Consider the following 20,723-nt stretch of genomic DNA (forward strand, 5'->3'; position numbering starts at 1 on the left):
AACACCAACTCACTGGCCTCCAGACAGACAAGTAACCCTCAGTTGCGTTAACTGGGTGTAATTCGTTTATCTATAATGTGCTATAAAATGCTGCTTAGAACCCACTTGAGGCAGAGTGGAAGGGATAAAAGAGGGGATGGCAGGGTTAAATTCAGAGAATCCAGAGAAGAAATAATAAAATGCAGAGACATGAACGAGTCTGTCTCCCAGTTACATGCTCAGTGCTGCTATGACAGGATTAATGCTCCCAAGGCCACTCCTGATAGAAAAAAGCTCAAGGGATGAAACAAAAAAATATAAAATCTGGGTATTATGCCTAGAAAAAGGAGGCATATGATAAGAGAGGCCAGAGAGAAGACACAGAGAAATAGAGGGAGGAAAGAAGCTACGAAAAAGGAGAGCTTACGGTGAAAATATGGATATGTACAAGGAAATATAAAGAAAAAATAAATAGGAAATGTAATCAACAAAAGAGGGGGATGGGATTTTAGGCTGCGGAGAGAGGATGTGAAGAAATGATGGATACAGATAAAAGGGGGAAGTGTGGGTTTAGTGTGGATTGAACAACTATAATGAAGGAAAATGTGGAAATCAGAAATAATAAAAAACATACCACCAGACTGTGAAAACAGCAAAATTTGGGGTGTAGTACTTATCGTTTGGTAATAAACACATTTGGTATTATACAGAGAACTGAACAGTTCACTGTGTTAGGTACTATATTATATTTATTTCACTTTTAAAATTAATTCCTATCTTGTAACTTTATGAAGTTTCTTTGTAACCAGAACATTGCATTTTCTTTTTTTTTCTTTTTAAATATATATTCACATTGAACCCAACCTTGCTTTTTGCATACTAGTTTAGGGGTAGCTGCACCCATTTTTAGATTGTAAGCTCATTTGCACAGGGCCCTCTTCCCCTAATGTTCTTGTGTGTCAAAAGCGTTTTGTTAGAATTCATTTTTGTCTTGTTTTATCTATTGCACATCGCTGCAAACATACTGGTGCTTTATAAATAACTGTATATTTAACCTGGTTGTATTTGCAGAATATTGGTATGTGCCACATGCAAAGCTATATACAATTTATTGCACATATTTGATTTAGCAATTCATTATCCATATTTTATTTGCTAAAAAAACATTTTTGACTGTTTGAAAACATTTACCAAAAAATCTACACAAAACCAGAGATGTCAGACACTGGCTACAAATACGAGCTACTTGGGGACTTCCTATTTTATCCATCGCTAGTTCTCTCAGAGGCCCACAAATTAGGTTATAAAATTAAGCTGCAGTTGACAGAGGTACACAAGGTAAACGGTATTTGGAAGGCCACAACTGGACAGAAACCCCATCTCGGTCTTTCCCACTCATTTGACTTCAATCCCACTAACTATCCTGAAAAATAAATGTTATAAAATTATTTTATACAACAATTATATACAATATTGTTGCTCAGTAGTGATTATACACTACACCTTTACCTGAAATATAAAAAAGTGCTCATTTGAGAATATCTATTCTTATAGGGTTACTTAGTTTAGTTAGGATTGAAATTACAGATATTTCTTCAGCTGGTGAGTCTCTTCAGTTAATCCTTATGATGGTCATTTAATGGTTAAATGGTTACTAAAACCATTATAACCACTATAGTCCGCTGTAGTGTTGAATCCGATGCCTGAATGCTCGGTTAACGAACATCCGCCACAGTTGTTGACTTGAATCAGGAAGCTTCGGACAGGGGCACCACAAATAAACTGAGAGTGCCGGCTGACGCTCTGAGACTATCTGTGCTTTACCATTCACACAGCTTTGTTGGGGAAAATTACAACAAGCTAGAGAAAAATACTTATGTTTTTGAGCCTGCTAGCGGACACTTGTCCGAGGGTTATGATTCAACTGATTCAAAATTTTTGGGTTAAGCCTTTCATTAACGTTTAACCTCTTGAGTTAAACAAGCGTCAAGGGATCTCCTTGCACCATTACACTGAAGTTGTTATGGTGCCAAGAGTATTCCTTTAACAGGCATAAACAGAAATCATTGCATTTGTAAAGTAATCTATGGATCTATTGGTGTCTATTTAATGTTATTTTGGAAGGTTGATATAGGACGTATATGTATTACATGATTTGCCTGTTATGTCAATAGGTAGATTTTTTTTTCAAAGCTTATATTGCACAGGGGAAGACATCACAAAATTGCATCGAGTCCCTCATCCTGTATCTGTGTACTGGCAAAGGAGCTGAGGGGACAGAATGCAATACTGGTATATTCCTAAAAAGAGAAGTGCTAACATCAGGGAAGGTAGTAGCATATAACAGCTGCTGTTTAGAAGTCTGTCTATGTACCTCTACTGGAATCCTACTAGCTCTAAATGTATCCCCAACCTTAACACTAGCTTTAAAACCTAAACAAGACTCTAAGCTAACAAAAGTAATATAAAAGATGCATACACACTAACAAACATGTTTTAGGTGAAAATAATGCCATCTTGGGATTGTAGAGACATTTATAAACCACTCAACCTTTTTGTGATTTATTTTATCTCCAAAAAAAGTACAGGTGCATCCATTTGGGGAGAAAGCGTGAAAATAAAAGATGGTAAAAACTCCTGAGATCAGGTACCTGGGGATTCTAATTACCAGTGATCCTAAATCCCTTATCTTGGCCAATTACACTCTCTGGGGGAACCTGAGGAGAGAGACCAATCTTGTGGACTGGAAGAACTTTTCACCAGTGAGGACTTGGACTTTATGCAGAGGGCCATTAATGATTTTATATAGCAAAACAAAATTCACAGACTTGCAAGAAATATGTTATATTGTCCTAAGTTGAGGGGTGGCCTAGGGCTTCCCAGTCTGTTAATATACTACTATGCTGCACAACTTCCTCAAATTGTAATGTGGTACACTCTCCTGAGTTTCAGGAGGTAGGTAGGAGTCAAACTTAATGAGGTCTGATTTCCAGATGTTCTACATTTGGCCAGATAAGCCCAACAAAAGGTCCTTCTTGTGTTAAAAGAAAAAAAAAAAAAAACACCACATCAAGCGCTTACTAAAATCCAAGCTGAAGTTTATTGGGAACAAAATCAAATAGGGGAAACAAAAAAAACAAAAAAAAACACAAATAAGAAAAACTTTCACGTTTCGATCTCCAGGTTCTTAGACATAGGAAATTGATTTCCTATGTTCCTACGTCTAAGGACCTGTAGGCCTGAAATTAATAAAGAAGCTTTATTTTTGTATATTGGCCAGTGGGAACAAGATCAAGGTCCTCACCTTGATCTTGTTCCCACTGGCCAATATACAAAAAGACAAAAATAAAGCTTCTTTATTAATTTCAGGCTAATGAGTCATGGGTTGATATTTGTGAAGCAGCCACCAGGCATTTGTGTTGCATCTCATGGTATACTACATCACTCCAGCTTTTTAGGATGTGGAATCCCCCACTGGTAATTGCTGGAGGCTCTGTTGCCAAAGGGGTAATCCCTACAGATAAGGTGGCTCTGTTCTAAGGTGGTTTCACTTTGGAAGGAAGTGCTTTTTTGGTGGCTGTCTTCCATAGGCATTTTACTACAGACCCGTGGTTACCCTACCACCCCACATTTTTAAACCTCCCCTTTCTCCCTGCTTTAACTCTTTCATTTTGTTTTACCGCTTTCCTACAAACCTAAAATAGAGATATGTATGGCATTTGGATAAGTGGATCTTTATATGTACTGCATATGGCCTTCCTGTCTATTAAATAAAGAATTGAATTAAATTTAATTTAGAAAAAAAAAAAATAGTTCAGCCTCCACTATCCAGAACCCCAATATGGTATTATTTTTGGAAAATAATCACTTCACCATTATATATACTCTATAAAAAAAAAAAAAAAAAAAAAAAAAGTAAAATAGAGGATACTGTAAGTGAAGATTTCTTGCGTATTATTCCCAACACATACCAAGATATATTTACTTAATATGGATCTTGGTCAGGTAAGTAACGCCAAAATGATAAAAAAAAATAAAAATACACCACCACAGAGTGTATTCAAAGTGAAAACTATTATTATTATTTATTTCTGAATACACATGATTGCAGGTGAATGTTTTTGGGAAAGGGACATCAGAGGCCATTTTGGCTTATAAGTATCATCCACACCACACTCAACCAAACAGCATTATATACAAATTATAAACTGATTCATATATATGAGCACTGAAATTGTTTATTTATTTTTTTTATTTTATTTTATACGTATGTATATATATATATATATTTGTGGTAGGAAACATATTAGTAATATACGTAAATCGGGTTTATACAAAGTTGGTTGGTGTGCCGTAACCAACATACGGGTAGGCCTGTAATAAAAGAGGGCCCTCCAAGAGTTAAGGTGTTAATAAAGGTGTTACAATAAAGAAAATGGAGTGAGGTGGGTGGGATCACCGGAACGAGAACGGCCCAGGTAAGAGGGTAGTGAGAGTTTTTATAGCATAAGATAGATTCAAACTCCTCACACAAATACAGGCCTATGGCCTTAAAACTTGTTGTCGGAAACATTAGTAATATACGTAAATCGGGTTAATACAAAGTTGGTTGGGGTGTGCCGTAACCAAAGTACGGGTAGGCCTGTAATAAAAGAGGGCAAAAAGTTATCAATGAAGAACACACTTTATTGTATCACATTTACAAGGCCAAACATTTGAAAGCTTTCCTCATTTCCTTCTGGGATGAGGTATGTACTGATTGTGAACTGAGGATTACCATCTCCCCAATTTGTAATGATATGTACTGGAGTGTCAGTGCTTAAAGCGGCTGGAGCTTGCCCATTCTAAATGAATGACCTGAAAAAGAGGACAGGTTGAAACCCAATCTTAAGAGAAGTATTTTAATGTGAAATATGAACTTAGCAGTAGTCACAGAGATTCCTGGCAGTGAGAGAAGTGGTGAATTGTGTGTGACATGACTGTATGTGGGTAAGAAGGAATTGAGTATTTTAACTGGGCACCACTTGTTCTCGGTGGGATAAAGTGGTATGGTGGATGGATGAGTTATTTGGTTTGTTTTAGAGGTTAGTAGAGAGAGTATATAGTGATCGTGATGTTTAGTGATATCAGCTATTTTTTATCTAGAGATGATGCCTGTCTGTCTAGCTACTGTAAACTCTTGGGGTCTAAAAGCCATAGAAAGCTACATAAGTAGCGGTTTTAATTACTTGATTTGTGGGACTGTCGAATGGTCATGTGTCCAGTAAATCTGAGAGGGCTCGGAATATTGGACCATCGATTGGTAACCTGGATGAAGTAGGGGGTTTATCTGTATTATGTATATCCTGGAATATACTTTTAATAGGATAGGACATGAGAAAAGGTATATGATTGCTATGGTACTTGGTGAGTACGTGATGTTGACTCCTTGTGAGATAAAGTTTAATCGTGTTGTATGCTAATTTAAGGTGAAGGTGGCAAAAATTCCATGGCAAACCTATGATAAATTTTAAGAGCCCTATCATGAGCCGTTTTGTGATATCAGAGAGTGCAGAACGTGATAGTGACCGGGTGTGAGACAGAATGCTGGCTAGTCCATCACAAGCTAGTGGAATAGCAGAGTTCTGGATGGGAGGCTGTCTGATGTGGGGATTGAGAGCGTGATGGTGAGAAAGAGGTGAAAATAATCAGAGAAATAACATTCCAAGAAACAAGAAAATGTTGCCACATTCGTAAATCAGCTAAGGCAGGGGGTCGAGGAGAACGGTCGCATAATCAGACAAGCCAGGAAGTAGACAAAGAAATGAATCCCCTTCCCCGCGGGATGATTCGCATGGCAAAGTTGAGTGACCTTAGTAAGAACTGAAGCTCCCTACGAGTACATGAACTAGCCCGCAGGAATTGGTCCATTTCCTCACTAGTGTGTACCAGCTTCTCTTCTGAAAAACGACCGTGTCCAAGGTGATGCCCTGGAACACCAACCTAGTGAAGTGGCCAAGAGTCTTATCAGGTGAAATAGGGATACCTAATGTGGTGAAACAGGCAGTAGTGCTGAAAATACTAGAGGTGTCTGTGTGCCTCTTTCTACCAGAAAGTCGTTGAGGTACTGAATCACCGAGGGACATCGAACGACATTGAGAAGCAGCCAGCAGAGTATTTTTGTGAAGATATCAAACAGTTTTGGACTGCCCCTAGAACCAAAAGTAAGTCTAGTGTAAAAGTTATAATTATCTCTCCACTTAACATTGTGAATATGCCATAGGGACGGGTGCATTGGTAGCAGCTTGAAAGCTTTAGACATGTCAGTTATGCTAAGCCAAGCGTGCTTACCTGCGTGTAAAATGGCCTGGATGGCGTATTCGATGGTGGCGTAATGGAGGGAAAATTCTTCAGCAGGAATGAGAAAGTTAATGCTTGGTGTGTGTGAAGAATGAGGAGCTGAAAGATCAATAATAAGCATTTATATTTGAAAATTTGTGCGTCTAAACACCGATGGGATTCATGTGCCAAGTCTGAAAAGGTGAATGAGAGATGGGCCTAAGACAAAACCTAGATGGACTTATTTGTTCAGTAGAGCATCTACAGTTAAGGGATCGGAATAGGCTGATAATAATTGGGGCATTCCAGTGTGCCTGAGGGAAGTGCCACGAGACCTGTATGAAAACCAATGGAAAATACAGAAACTAAGAATTCTACCAAGTGGGGTAAGGGGTGGAAGCATATGTGATAGCTTAGATTGGCCCGATTAACCTCCGTATGTCATTTCTTGGGAAAGAGCTTCGAGGGGCACATAGAGCAGATGTGCAACAATCTACAAGAAAACTGGGGGTCTGCCCAACTAGTCCTTCTGACCTCAATCTTGACCCATGGAGGAAACAATAGTGGTACGTGCAGGGGTGGTGGATGTGGATGGGTCAGCTTTGCAGGGGAAAAAGTTGGGGGAATGGGAGGAGGATGAACAAACTGCACAAGCTGGGGGCTCAGGCCGGCAAAATGCCTGCAAAACAGTTTAGTATCCAAACGACTCCAGTCGATTTGAATGTTAAACTGGGTCAGAGCTACCGCAGCTTTAGCTGACACCGACTTGTGATAGTCATAAAAAAAAGCCCCCATACTTGTACCCTAAATCCACCAACTTGCCTCTGGGGATACACGGAGCATAAGATGTCTCTGTAGAGACCAAAGGAGATCACGAATTTAGGGATTGATTCCTGGCTTTAAGGACCCCTGACAAATCCCCGTAGTTATAGGTCCTGTTCTCTACAATGTACTAGATCAGTAGAGAGACTAAATGAACATCCTTACCCCCAATGATGTCTTTCCTGATGGAGTTGGGGATTAAAATCTACCCCGTGATAGGCGGGCCATGCCAGAAAAAGGCTCTAGCTATGATTTGGCCCAAGGGGAATGTGGCTACCGAAACGTTGTGGCAGGGTGTTGGCCTTTCGGTGATGTTAAGAGAATCAATACGTATGGCCATGATAGGGGACTTCTAACTAATTAACACCCTAAAGAAGGGTCTTTGAGACAATAACTATAACGTGGGGTCATGTGGGCAAGCCTCTGGTTTGAGGCAGGTCATCTGGCCTTGCTAGTGTGAGACCAATATGAGTAAGAAAGTGAAGGTTAGCACCTGAAACCTATAAGCCAGTTCACTTTCCCTAGGCATGGGCTTGACTCTTATGAAGCGTAATGTGTGAGGATAAGGGTAAATACAGGGAATATACACCTATAAAAAGAATTTTCGAAATTATTGAGGGGTAATGAAAATAGAAAGTAAAAAGGGGGCGATCGGACAATTCACCTACCAAAAAGGTGTCAGAAGTATGCTTCTCTTAGGAAGCAGGGAAATATTTTGAATAGAGATCTATGAGGAAAAGTAAAACGTATACATATGAGTATAATAATAATACGGGGGATAATAATAAAATATATATCAAGAGAGCTGGAAATACCTGTGAGAAACTGAAATACACTGTATCATCTAATATCAAGAAAGTATAGAAAGGATTCTAAACAGGAATTGAAATGACATGAAATAAAGGAACGTATAGAACTAAAACCGTAATTATATCGTCAGAACGTTAATGTATGCATATTGTGGACCATCCGAGGGTCAATGCTAAAAGGCAAGCCCCATGCCATCCCCCAGGACTAATGGGCGTACGAGTAAGCTAGACTGCTAGCAAGTGAAAACACAGACAATGTGGTGTTTTCCAGGATGTAATGTAAATTGACTCAAATTTAATAAAAGTACCTTAACATAGACAGAGCGTAATTGATGAGATAGATATGTGACAACGCCATGAAAGTAGTTTAGGAAAAGGAACGCTGTGGGAACATGTCAATGCAGTATGCAATTATCACTAGTCCGAAACCCATTTTAATAGATAACACCTAAAAAAGAAAAAAGGGGTAATTTGCAAAATCCCGGATTTTAGCAAACAACAGATGTGAATATATGTGAAATAAATATCATGATAACTAAACTATGGATAAGGAAGCACTTAAGTGACATGAAAGTACCGAAACTGTAAATATTTCAGTGAACAGTCTCTGTGTAACATTGCTAAGGGCTCAAACAACTAAAATACCATCCAACCAAACAAATCATGACTAACTTAAATTCATGCGAATGCATAATAGCTTGAGAAACATACGAAATGTAACGGCTAAGTGTTAAACAACACATACGCATGGGAACGGAATGTTTATGCGAACGTTCGGTTGTTTAGCATGCGTATGAAACATAAGAATTACTACAACCTGGTTCCCACAAACACCGCGAAGGGCACGAAAGCTCCTATGATGCACCGAACACCGTACGTATGAATATGAAATATCACGAAGACGAGCAGCGGGCGTTCGGGAGTAAGCCTTGCATTACCTGCAAAGACCACGAGACAGGAACCCGGAAGCGGACCGGCAACGAGACTCTGATGCGGTTTGAAGTAAGCTGGCAGCCCATGCGGTCAGATTTCGTGGCTGAAGGTAAGTAAAGGGAAAAATTTTGGCGGGAAGTGCCGCACCCGAAGTCCACGTGGTAACGTATCACATGAACGAGAACGGCCCAGGTAATGGTAGTGGGAGTTTTTATAGCATAAGATAGATTCAAACTCCTCCCACAGATACAGGGCTATGGCCTTTAAAAAAAAAACAACATATATATATATATATATATATATATACATATATATATATATATATATATATATAAATAAATGAAAAACATTGTGTATTTTGTATGTTTTTTATATATATGTGTGTGTGTCTATTTTACAGTATTGAATGATGTTAGTTACAATTATTGTTATTGTTATTATTGTTACTAGTCATTTATTTTTTATTATTGTGTTATTATTGAAAGTGTATTAATAAAACATTTGAAAGAATGTTTCAGCAGCTACCAACAGCCTTTATTAAGACTACGAAAAGTTACAAGTATATAGCTTTAGTTTACGCCCTTATATAATATGCAATAGATTGCAATCTATCAGCAGCACCCACACAACCATTTAAGGTTATTTTATTACTGCTGTCAATCCAGATTTCAAGGTTGGCCTTTGTTTTAGGAGACCTCTCTGTCTGTGTACTTCAAATTGTTCAATATTACTTATTAATATTCGAGGGGTCTCAGATGTAGTTAATGTGGCCTTGACCATTTATATCTATATGTCACTACATCAGAAACAATTACTCCCTAGCTGCTAATATACCTTGTAAAATAGCTACCAGTCAGGGGAGGTAGACTTTATAGTCAGTCACTGATACAACCAATAGCCCTCCCTGTGGTCTGAGAGGGGGGAGAGAGAGAGAGTCAGAGATAAAAAGCAGAATAGTGGGGATTGCAGTGAAGCAGTAAATTAGAATAACATATAGGTAAAATTATTATTTTATTATTTATATAGTGTTATAAGATTCTGTAGCGCTGTACAATGGGTGGACTAACAGACATGTAATTGTAACCAGACAACTGGACGCATAGGAACAGAGAGGTGGAAGGCCCTGCTCAATGAGCTTACATTCTGAAATACATACAGAGAAAGAAAAAAAAGCTGCTTTAGTATGACAATACACCAAACCACACCAAATAGAAGGGTTTAGTAAAATGACAAGATATGTAAAGAGAAGAATCAATGAAGAGTATATATTTTTGAGTGAAGAGGTGAATCAGAAAGATAAAACAGAGCTCGGTGAACGAGAATTCCCAAATTGTCAATATGGAGATGAGCTTTAAGAATAAAACGTAAAGGATATAAGAAAATGAGCAATAATGAGAGGGTTATGCTTTGATCACAGAAATAGAGAGCGATACAGTACTTAGTATGTGACGAAAGCATTAGGTTAGAAAATGTAACACATATTTAAGAAAATAAGGGTGTGAAAGACTGAGTATATAGAGAAAAAAAATATAGGTACAAAAATGAGGTGAGAATGTGTGCAAATGAAGAGGTAACACAAGTACATGATATAAAAGGACGAGAAAATGTGCAAAATATGTGAGTAGATTATCGTGAGAAAGGTGAATAGTTTACCACAGAAGAAAGGTGGAAGTGAAAAATAATGTGACAATAAATTGTGAGAAATGTGATGATTGTGTACATTAAGAAATTTTAAAAGTGAGCAAATTGTTGACAAAGGGGAATTTAAATGAAAAGTAAGTAGATTGTGCTCTTCAAAATATTTAATAATATTAGTTACATTCTTCAGAGATGGGAAAGCTATAATAGTAAACAGCTATAGTGTATCTATATGCAGATCTATAGTGCCAATGTTGGTGCATACCTGGCCCCAACAAAACCCACCACTCTGCCAAGGGTTCTTAACGCACTCCTCATAGAAAGGTTTGCGTTTGGGGGTTTCCCAGTCCTGCACCACCATCATAATAACTATTGGGGCATAACAAGGTAGGCTTGAGAACCACTGGCCTGGATTGTCTAGGGCAGCGTTTCCCAATAGGTGTTCCAACCCTAGGGTTCCGCGAGAGCAAAATTGGGGTTCCGCTGTGATTTGCCCACCGGGTGTCCTATTCCTGCAGAGGGACCTGGTCAGCACCGCAGCCAAATAATTGCGCAACGGGGTCCCCATAGAATGGGATGCTGGGAGGAAGTGACAAACGGTCATTTCCTCCTAGCGTCATATAGAAAATGCCTCACTTGATGGAGAGAGGCAGCAGCCAACAGTGAGAATCCCCTCCCCCCCCACACACTAGCCTCAGCCAGCAAGTCACCCCCTTGCAGACAACAGGTATGCTAACAGGAAGGTGACTGCAAATATAAAAAAATGACAGGTGTGTGTATTTGACAGTGTGTGCATATCTGTGTGAAGTCTGTGTGTCACTGTGTGTATGTGTCACTGTATGTGTCTGAGTGTGAGTATTAATGTGTCACTGTGTGTATCTGAGTGTGTGTATCTGAGTGTGTGTATGTGCCACTGTGTCTCTGTGTGTACCTGTGTCAGTGTGTATCTGAGTGTCAGTGTGTGTATCTTTCAGTGTGTGTGTGTGTATGTGCTTGTGTGTGTGCCAGTGTGTATGTGTCGCTGTGTGTATCTGAGTGTGTGTATGTGCCAGTGTGTGTATCTGTGGGTCAATGTTTATATCTTTCAGTGTATCTGTGTGTCGGTGTGCGTGTATCTGAGTGTATGCATCTGTGTATCAGTGTGTGTGTAGGTGCTAGTGTGTGTCAGTGTGTGTATCTGAGTGTCACTGTGTGTATCTTTCAGTGTGTGTGTATCTGTGTGCCAGTGTGCATGTATCTGTGTGTTAAGGTATGCGTGTGTCACTGTGTGTATTTGTCTGTGTATATGTGTATATCTGCGCCAATGTGTTGTGTGTATCTGTGTGTCAAGATGTGTTCATATGTCAGTGTGTTTATGAACGTGTGTATATGTGCAGTGTGTCACTGTGTATCTCTGTGTTAATGTGCATGTATATCTGTGTAAGTATGTATGTGGCAGTGTGTAAATACGTCCAAGCAAACAAACACCAACACAACATGCAAACACTCCTGCAAACACCAACATTACATAAAAAACACACCTGAATTCAAACTCCAAAATTATATATAAACGCATCCTTCACCCAAACACCAATACTACACAAATGCATTTAAAAGCCAACAATACATCCAATCACACCCCTACACGCAAATGCAAACGCTACATACAAACACCAACTCTACACACAAAAGCAAACCTGCTCCTAAGTACTACAATATGTTTACTATCTGTAGAAATAATTGTATATACCAAAAAAACAAAATTTGCGGGGGGAAAAAACCCATTACACTCTGCTAATTAAAAGGTTTGTGTTAAAGCACATATTTTTTTTTTTGGGGGGGGGGGGGGGGGGGGGTTGCACAATGCTGGTACACGATGTTAAAGGGTCAATGCTATTTGGCAAAAACTGTTTAAATTCAAATGTGGGAAGAAGGTGTGAAAGATCATCAGGAATCGATTGAGCGCTTTGTAGCAGAGGGGCTGAAATTAAGATGATAAGTAGGAGTCTGTTACAGCTCAGGGATTCAGAGAAAATATTTGAGCATGGTAGTTCAAAATCAGAGGGATGTAAGAAAAAATGACTATATGTGTGAGTGTGTAAGAACTGGATGGACTGAGGCAAAAGCAGAAATAGTGCAAAATGAGAGGGATCAAGTTTACTTAAATGCATGGTTAGTGAGGGGTTAAAATAAAGCAAAAATTGACATGGGTACAGCAAACATTAAAGGAAAACTGTCACCTCAGAAATATATATATATATATATTTTTTTTTTTTCAATTTGTATTTTATTTGATTTTGCACACGCAAAATACAACTGTATCGCAGTATGAGAATAAAACAATGGTAACAATAGTAAGTCAGCAAAACCATATTGAAGGCAAGACATGCTTTACAGTATAAAGGTATGTCTTATTGGTGTCAGGTGACATAATCTAGTATGTTCTGCTCCTAAACTTGGTTATATCTGTCTCCTAGGTAGTGTTATATGGTAAGCATGGTAGGAGCTGAAGCTGAGGAACATAATCAATTTTCGAACACAAGAGAAGGAAAAGGGTAAAACGGTAAAACACAACTTTTGGCATTTAGGCAGTTGATTGCTTCCTACATCTCAGCTAGGGTGAGCTATGTGTCACTAAACGAGTGCCGAGATTTCCTGCAGTGTTATGGATGGGAATGGGCTTGGGGTAGCCTGCTTTACTACACTACATGCTCAAGGAGTAGTCTGAGTCAGCCCTTTGTGCCGGTCTTGGCCTTATGGGCCTGTTTTGGATCTGTATCGTAGGCCAGTGGAGGGCAAGGTGAGTGTCTCGCTACCCTCCTGGACCACTAGTGATCTGTCTACCCCTCACCTATACTTTATTTCTGCCTCTCGCAGACGTCTTGCGACTGGTGCCAGTTGCCGCTTTGCTGTCATCACAGCGAACGGGAGATCCCGGTATATTGCCAATTTAATTCCCTCAAATCGGATATTGCCAAGCTCTCTCGAGCGGGACATAATGGCAGACCTGGACGCAATATCTTTTGTTACAGCAATAACATCTCTTGGTGCTTCTGCTTGTTCTGATGCCGCCTTGCAGATCCTGAATGCTGATGTTATGATCTCGGGGTCTGCACCTCTCTTGGCTCCCATGTGGGTCAGTAGTCGCCGGAGGAAGGGCAGTAGGACATTTCCCAAGACTCGTTCTGACACCCCTCTGAAGCAGATGTTCTTCCATCTGTGCCGCGATTACAGCACCACTGTCGACCTGGTAAGTTTCTGGACCCGTTGGGCGAGGTCCTGTATCTCTTCTTGCACGGTCTGCAGCCGTTGTTCCCTGGCTCCGTCTCTGGACTCCATTTCTGTAAGTTGTTGACTCGGGGTCCCCAGCTCAGTCTGCGTATTTAGCAGGTTTGCTTTCCACACCTGCCTCATCTCCAACAGGAGGTTTCTGACGTCCCTTTTGGTCGCTGGCGCAGAGTCTTCTTCTGAGTCTGAGTTGCTGCCTGGGGGAGTATCTGGAGCTCGCTCATCCTCCCTAGATGCTTATAAGGCCTCGTCCTCACTTAGCTCTGCAGGCGCCATCCTGGGAGCAACCCACGGGATAGGCCAATCAAAGGAAAGCCTAATGTCAGCCATTTTGGGAGACTCCGGGATGTGGATTTTTTGTTTTTTCGCCCCATAATGTCAGCTGGCTGGGGATAGTGATGTGTGGAGCTTGTAAGAGCTATTTAAGTTGCAAATGTTTGCTATTAATCGTCGGCTTTGTCGGAGCTCTGCTCAAACACGTCTTTTTCGCTGCTCAGTCAGTAAGTGTGTAAAGGAAAAAAGCAGAGATAGTGATTCTGCAAGAGTGGGTTAAATGTTGACTGGGATTCCGGTTCCATATTTTATTATTGGAATCTAGCAGGTAACTTGTTGTTTCCCCAGGATGGAGCGTTACCCATACATATAATCCTATCGTAAGTGACATGAGTGCAACACTTATTCCTTACTGTCAAAATAAACTTGGGTAGCGTACATGAGCATTAAAAGCAGAATTAGATTAAATTAAAATTAAGATTAGGATTTTGAGTAAATATAAGAAAAGGGAGTAGTGACAGATAGTCAGGGTGCAATAGACAGGAGATCCATGGGGTAATTAACTAAACCAGTAATTGTCAACAACTAGAAAGGAATTACACATTTTAGACAAAAATAACCAATATTGAAAAAAAATGTTTTAATTAAATTGAAAAAATATCCAACTCTATTTTTTTACCTCTGCTATTATGACCAAGAATTTGCAAATCATTTCCCTTCAATAAATGTACTGATTTGTCAATTGGGAAGTGTTACAGCCAGAGAAGTCAATAGTCAGCGGTCACAAGGATTGAAATGTGTATGGTACAAGTCAATAAGAACCATAAGTAGAAGAATTGTAGTGTGTGAAGGCAGGGGATTGAGCTATATGCATCTAGGCAAATGGTTGTGATTATGGTACAATGTGTATGTGTGTGTTTGAGTGGATCTTCTTGTGGATAGCCCTATGTGCAAAATATGGTCTTGACAGATACTACTAGAGTTGAGAGATGTGCCAACAAACAGTATATATCTCTGCAACCTCCATCAGTATGACATAGACAGCATGAGGGAGTATTCACAAAATATATGCAAGCATAAATGATTCATACTCTGTTAGTATTGACACAACCAGTGGATAATGAATGTCACAAGCACTGTCTCACACATCAAGGGACACCGCACAGACTCATTAAAGTCCGGTGGCCTGGCTGACCTTTATGAAAATAGCCAAATTGGCCAGAACATGGGGACTGGTTACCAGTGCAAGTGCAAATCCACATATTTATGTGCTATAATGCACACCTGCCTGACTCCAAGGGACAGAATAATTATGACCAGGGAGATTCACATCCCGGGAACAATAGTTCAGTGAGTGAATATGATTAGAGAGTACAAGGAGGCTAGTAAGAAAAGCCAAACATACCCTCTCTGGAGTCCTGTGAAACGCATATGTTGGATTCGTACACGCACACAAACACGAAAATGCTCTTTACTATCTTCTCTAAAAGCTAGTAGACCATTGCCTTTCACATCCACCTCCACCCCATCATTCCTTTCCTAATCCAACCATTTTAAAGGTTATGTCACAAATCCCCCTCTTTTTCGAATGCAACCATGGCACACAATCTGACTCTGTGCAACACTCTGGCATCAATTGATGTATATGGTTTTCATCTTTAGGTTTGTTATAAGTCCTTGAATCTCATTTTCTGGCGCTGTAATGGCGCATGCCAATCCAACGATGCAGCTCCCACTAGTTTCGGCATCACTTTTGATGCTAGCCGATTGTGTAATTTTTCGAAAATTTAAGACCATGATTCAGTTTGCCCCTTGCCCTGTTGTGGTCTCTGATATCCGTTCTTTAAGAGCCAGGTTTTAACTCAGTTTTGTTCCTAGTTTATCCTGATCTCTGTTCTCCCTGACTTGCTCACTGATACTTTTCTCTGACCCTTGACTCCACCGTGGCTCTGACTTTTCTCTCAGCCTGTTCTTAGCTGTTTCTTTATAACTTTAATCATGACCACTCCAAGGACTATCACTATGTTCTTTTACTGTTTTTTTCCTAGGTTTTTCTACTGTTTTCTAACTGGATTTATGTGTTGGGGTATACTCACCTTGACAAATAAATGTTGAGGGCATTTTTTCTAACAAAATAAACATTTAAGATAATTCATAATCTCTTTAATACAAGTAAAATTACACAAAAAAGGTAGGGGGTGCCCATTTTAATGATGCTGTTTTCCATAGACAGTGATCCCAATTTCTGGAGTGCTTGTCCCATGGTAGCAGTGCACTAAATATCACTATGTAATGACTCTTCAATGAGGATAGTTTTTTTTTTTTGGTTTTTTTTATCAAAGTAGAAAATGAAGCCCCAAGTCCATAAGAAATACATGGCATGATGGACTGACCTACTCCTGGCTGGAAAAAAATGGACAGCTTGATAAACCTAAATAAAAGAAAATAAATTAATAGGCCATTTATGTAAATTAAAATCTCTTGTGTGTAGCCTCAGGGTCACCTAATAACAAGGAAGATGCTAGCTTACTTTACTTTAACCCAATGTGTTGAAGTTGGGAAAAGGGGGTTCATTGACCCACTGCTAACAAAAAGGGTACCAAGACCTCCATGGTACACCTCACCCAATGTCTGTTTGATGAATGGTAAAATTATCAGGGAGGACCAACAGTCCTCTTTACTCCCTTACATCCAATGCACAGGATGCTAAAGGGTAGAGTACACAACTTGTCATGTTCCTTTCTGGCAGAAGAAATGGGCCAATAATAATTATATCCTAAATAATCAAGAAAGAGCTCTATGGGGTTATTCACTAAAATCTGCATGCCCCCATCAGAATTAGCAACTATAATCTTGGGCATTCAGTCTGCAAAGTCCAGACACTGCTCATAAGATTTATCAATGTCCAGATTTTGCAAAGCAGCCTAGTCAGGATATTAGTCTGTCTAAACAAAAACCTGAAATCCAGAACTAAATGATGGAAATATGCAACTGAATACTTAGATTCAACAGATTATTTTTCCAAATTTGATTGAACAGGATAACTCCATAGAAGGGAACATCATATCCCAATAATTAGAACATGATATTTTAGGTTGTAAAATGCACATCGTGTGATTGTTTTAATATTATGTAATACATCATTATTAATTTAATATATATTTTAACCATTTTCCTGCTGGCTGACTGTGCAGCCAAATATAGTGGATTTCTGTTGTTTCACCTGTAAAATGCAGGTAAATGTATTTTGCAAATTTCCTGCCTACTGAATCTGTTCAGATTGAATCTGGCTGGAATCTGGTGTTTTATAAATATGTGAATACTATATTTGATATAGTATCTGCATTTAAGAATTGCTGATTTTAAAGCAGGCTGAATGAAATGTAAACATTAAGTTTCATTTAAAAAAAAAAAAGAAACAGCTTTTAGCTATTCGGTTGAAATTGGGCTTTAGCCCAAATTCAGATTTTTTTTTATTAGGAACTCTGTATAGTGTTAATGCTGGATATTGAAGTGAATTCAAAGAAAATTAAAAATTTAACGTCAAAACAGGCATGGCTCCAGTTTTTTAAAAACTTGAAATTCACTTTGAATTACTGGCAAATGCCAACTGAGGCCTTGATTTAACAAGCTTTCCAAACGATTCAATACTGTTAGATGAATTTCCAAATGATTAATCAGCAAAAATGTCTATAAACCTTAATGGTGACTTTTGTAGATAAACCACTTGGAAACTTTTCTAACAGTATCATTTAGAAAGCTTTTTGAATTGAGGCCTTAGTAAATACCTCATAGTAACTCTCATAGTCTCTCTCTTACTCCCACACCCCATGTTCTGCAGAATGCAAGCGCAATGCAATGGTTTGTGGCCTTCCAATCAAAACATACTATCAGCCTTTTAGGCACTAACTGTGACATTGTGCCATATCTATTGCCGTGAGATAACAAAATCCCTTAACCCTCCTAATGCCAACTTCCTCATTTAGTAGTTGCAATGCCCAGGGAAATCCAGTCCCTCTGGAATTAAGTGGTGATGAATTAAAAAAAAAACAAGTACAGTACAATCCTCAAGAACCTATTTCAATTTTTGCAAAAAGCATGTAAGAGTAAATCACTGACTCTGCTTCCAAACAAATAGATAGTGTCACACGTTTCTACACTATGCATTGACCAATCCAGTTTTATTTCTCTTCGACACCAAATAGCTCTGTATTTATTTTGCACTAAGGACCAATCATCACATTTGCAAGTCTATTGCAATATCTGGTGAAATTCAGGGAATTTATTCACACGTTTTGGAATTCAGATGCATATATGGAGCTAAAAGGAATACACACAGAATATAAGTATGAATGCATAGGGACTATAATAAAGATAACAATATATAAAAAAAAAAAAAGGAGAGAGGGATAAACACTGTGCTTATGTATAGGTGAAATAATTTGGGTAAATACAATTCTGTACTTACAGTAGGATTAGCAAACAATATCTAAACTGATTGTGAAAGCTACATATAAGGCCAGAAATACTGAAATAAATAGAGTGGAAAAGAAAGATTAGAAGATTTAAGACAAGGTGTGTGAATAATGGGAAAATAAAGAAAGGAATTTGAGAGTTCATGAATGAAGAGAAGGGTAACAAAGGAATAAACACACACACACACACACACACACACACACAAATGTGTGAGTGTGTTTATGCAGAAAGCATGTACATAGATGTATTTAAATAAATGATACATTATAAATAAATATCCTTGTATTTGACAAATGGGAAGACCAACTGAAAAGAAAATAAGTAAGAGAAATGAGTGAAAATTGTAGGCTGAGTAAATATCTGAGTGGAAATGGAGTGGCAAAATGGAAATGAGTGTGAAAGAACATAAAGGGGAATGATTGCATAAAATGGGGGAGGGTGTGTAGTTCAATAAAAGATAAGAAATAAAACAAATACAAGAATGGGACATATATGTAAATTGGGCAGATAGGATTGGGTTAATGACACAGAGCACATATTCCACATAATGTTATGTGTAAGAAAAAGACAATGTCAACATACGTTACTGACAATTATAAATACATTTTGTTTTAAGAGGTCAGTGCTCCTTTTTTAAAGTCTCTTTTATGGGTAAATTCACTCAATAATAAGAGAACTGGGGTGGTTTTTGACATTAAAATGAAAAGCCTACAATCACCAGTTTGTTTGTGTCACTGTATATTTTAGTGTGCAGAGAGAAAAAAAATGGGGATCGGTATGTGTATAAAGGGGATGTGAGGCACTCGCGATGTGTATTAACGATGTAAGTACAGATGTCGGAGGCTGGTACCGAAACCATCCCTATGATGAATCGCTGTATTTCTGAGTGTGCAAGAGGACAGAAAGCCAGCCACTTAACACCCTCTTCTTTTTTTTTTTTTTTTTTTTTTTCAACCAGGGTGAGCTTTTGAAATAAGTCTGAAGACCATTCTGGTGCTCACCCCACTACGGTCTTATGTAGGGAGTGAGGGAAAAAAAATAAAAACACAGTATATAAATAACTAAAAATATGAATCGGACAGGGTTCAGTGGATATGAGCATGGAAGCCCAATCACACTCAGCACTCCACACTAGAACCAAAATCACCTAAATAGAATGTTGAGGATACAGGTAGAAAGGGTGGAATCCCCCTTGGTCCTAGCTGCCAGTGAGGGCAGTGCATGTCAGTGGGTATGGTGGTATTACAGGTTGACACTCACCCTTGTGCATGCCCGTGTAGCGGTCTTTGAGCACTGTGAGTTCGTAGATCTTGCCGAACTGCTCGAACAGAGGCTTCAGGTCTTTCTCCTCCAGGTTGCGAGGGATCTGCCCCACGAACAGTTTGATTGCGTCTAGGTCCTTCATGCTGTCCGATTGTTGAGCAGGGAGCTCGGGGCCGCTCATGGGGCAGGCTCGGGGCTGCTGCTGCGGGGGATGCTGCTGCTGCTGCCTCCTCGCCTCTCTCTCCGTCAGTCTGGCCATCTCCAGCCCCTCGGTAGGCTGGATCAGTCACACAGGCAGAGCTCTCAGCTGGAAACTGAGCCCCGGCAGCATCAGGACCGCGCAGCGCTGCTCGGCGGCGCACCCTGCTGGCAACGCTGGGAAACTGCAGCCTCCCCAGTGGAAAGGGGTGTGTGCCTCTTGGAGGATTGAACATTTAAAACAAATATATATATATATATATATATATATATATATATACTTTTTTCTAAGTGACAGGTATCCTTAATCTTCAAATCTGTTTTCATAGAATCAAATAGAAGTATTGCCTGATTTGTTGTTAATTCTAGATGATGGTCCTTGAAGTCCCCATTTTACACATTTAGAACGTAAACAAAACGAAATAAATGTAAACTAAATCCCCATACAAAGATTTGCATAGATCCTTTCTGTAACTTTAGCTAATTGTACAAGAGACCCGTTATTACATTTTGCTCCAAAACATTCCCAATAACTGATGTCATGGTTGTAGAACTAGGGAATGAGGGGCAGACTTACCTCCAACAGGTCAGGATGAGTGTGCATTGCTTACCATGCAAAGAACATATCAAAATGGGAGTCAAAATAAGCTAATTAAAAACAATGCTTAGGGTTATTTATTAAAATTAAAATTGTTGGGAAATCCAAAGTAAATTGGAAATGTTAGACCAAAGTAGACTAATAATCAT

At 39.1% G+C, this 20,723-nt stretch overlaps 1 protein-coding gene across 2 annotated transcripts in view; it reads right to left on the reverse strand.

The window, feature by feature from the left end:
• CELF5 (CUGBP Elav-like family member 5) overlaps window positions 1–20,084 on the reverse strand; it is a 106,878-nt gene extending 86,794 nt beyond the window's left edge. For both annotated transcript variants that reach the window (XM_063455466.1, XM_063455465.1), the window contains exon 1: window positions 19,776–20,084. In XM_063455466.1, the coding sequence (XP_063311536.1) occupies window positions 19,776–20,037 (262 nt within the window). In that variant the 5' untranslated portion in view covers window positions 20,038–20,084. The remainder of the gene's footprint in view (window positions 1–19,775) is intronic.
• Window positions 20,085–20,723: the final 639 nt, after the last annotated feature.

The sequence above is a fragment of the Pelobates fuscus genome, chromosome 5 (genome assembly GCF_036172605.1).
Source record: "Pelobates fuscus isolate aPelFus1 chromosome 5, aPelFus1.pri, whole genome shotgun sequence".
Taxonomy (NCBI): domain Eukaryota; kingdom Metazoa; phylum Chordata; class Amphibia; order Anura; family Pelobatidae; genus Pelobates; species Pelobates fuscus.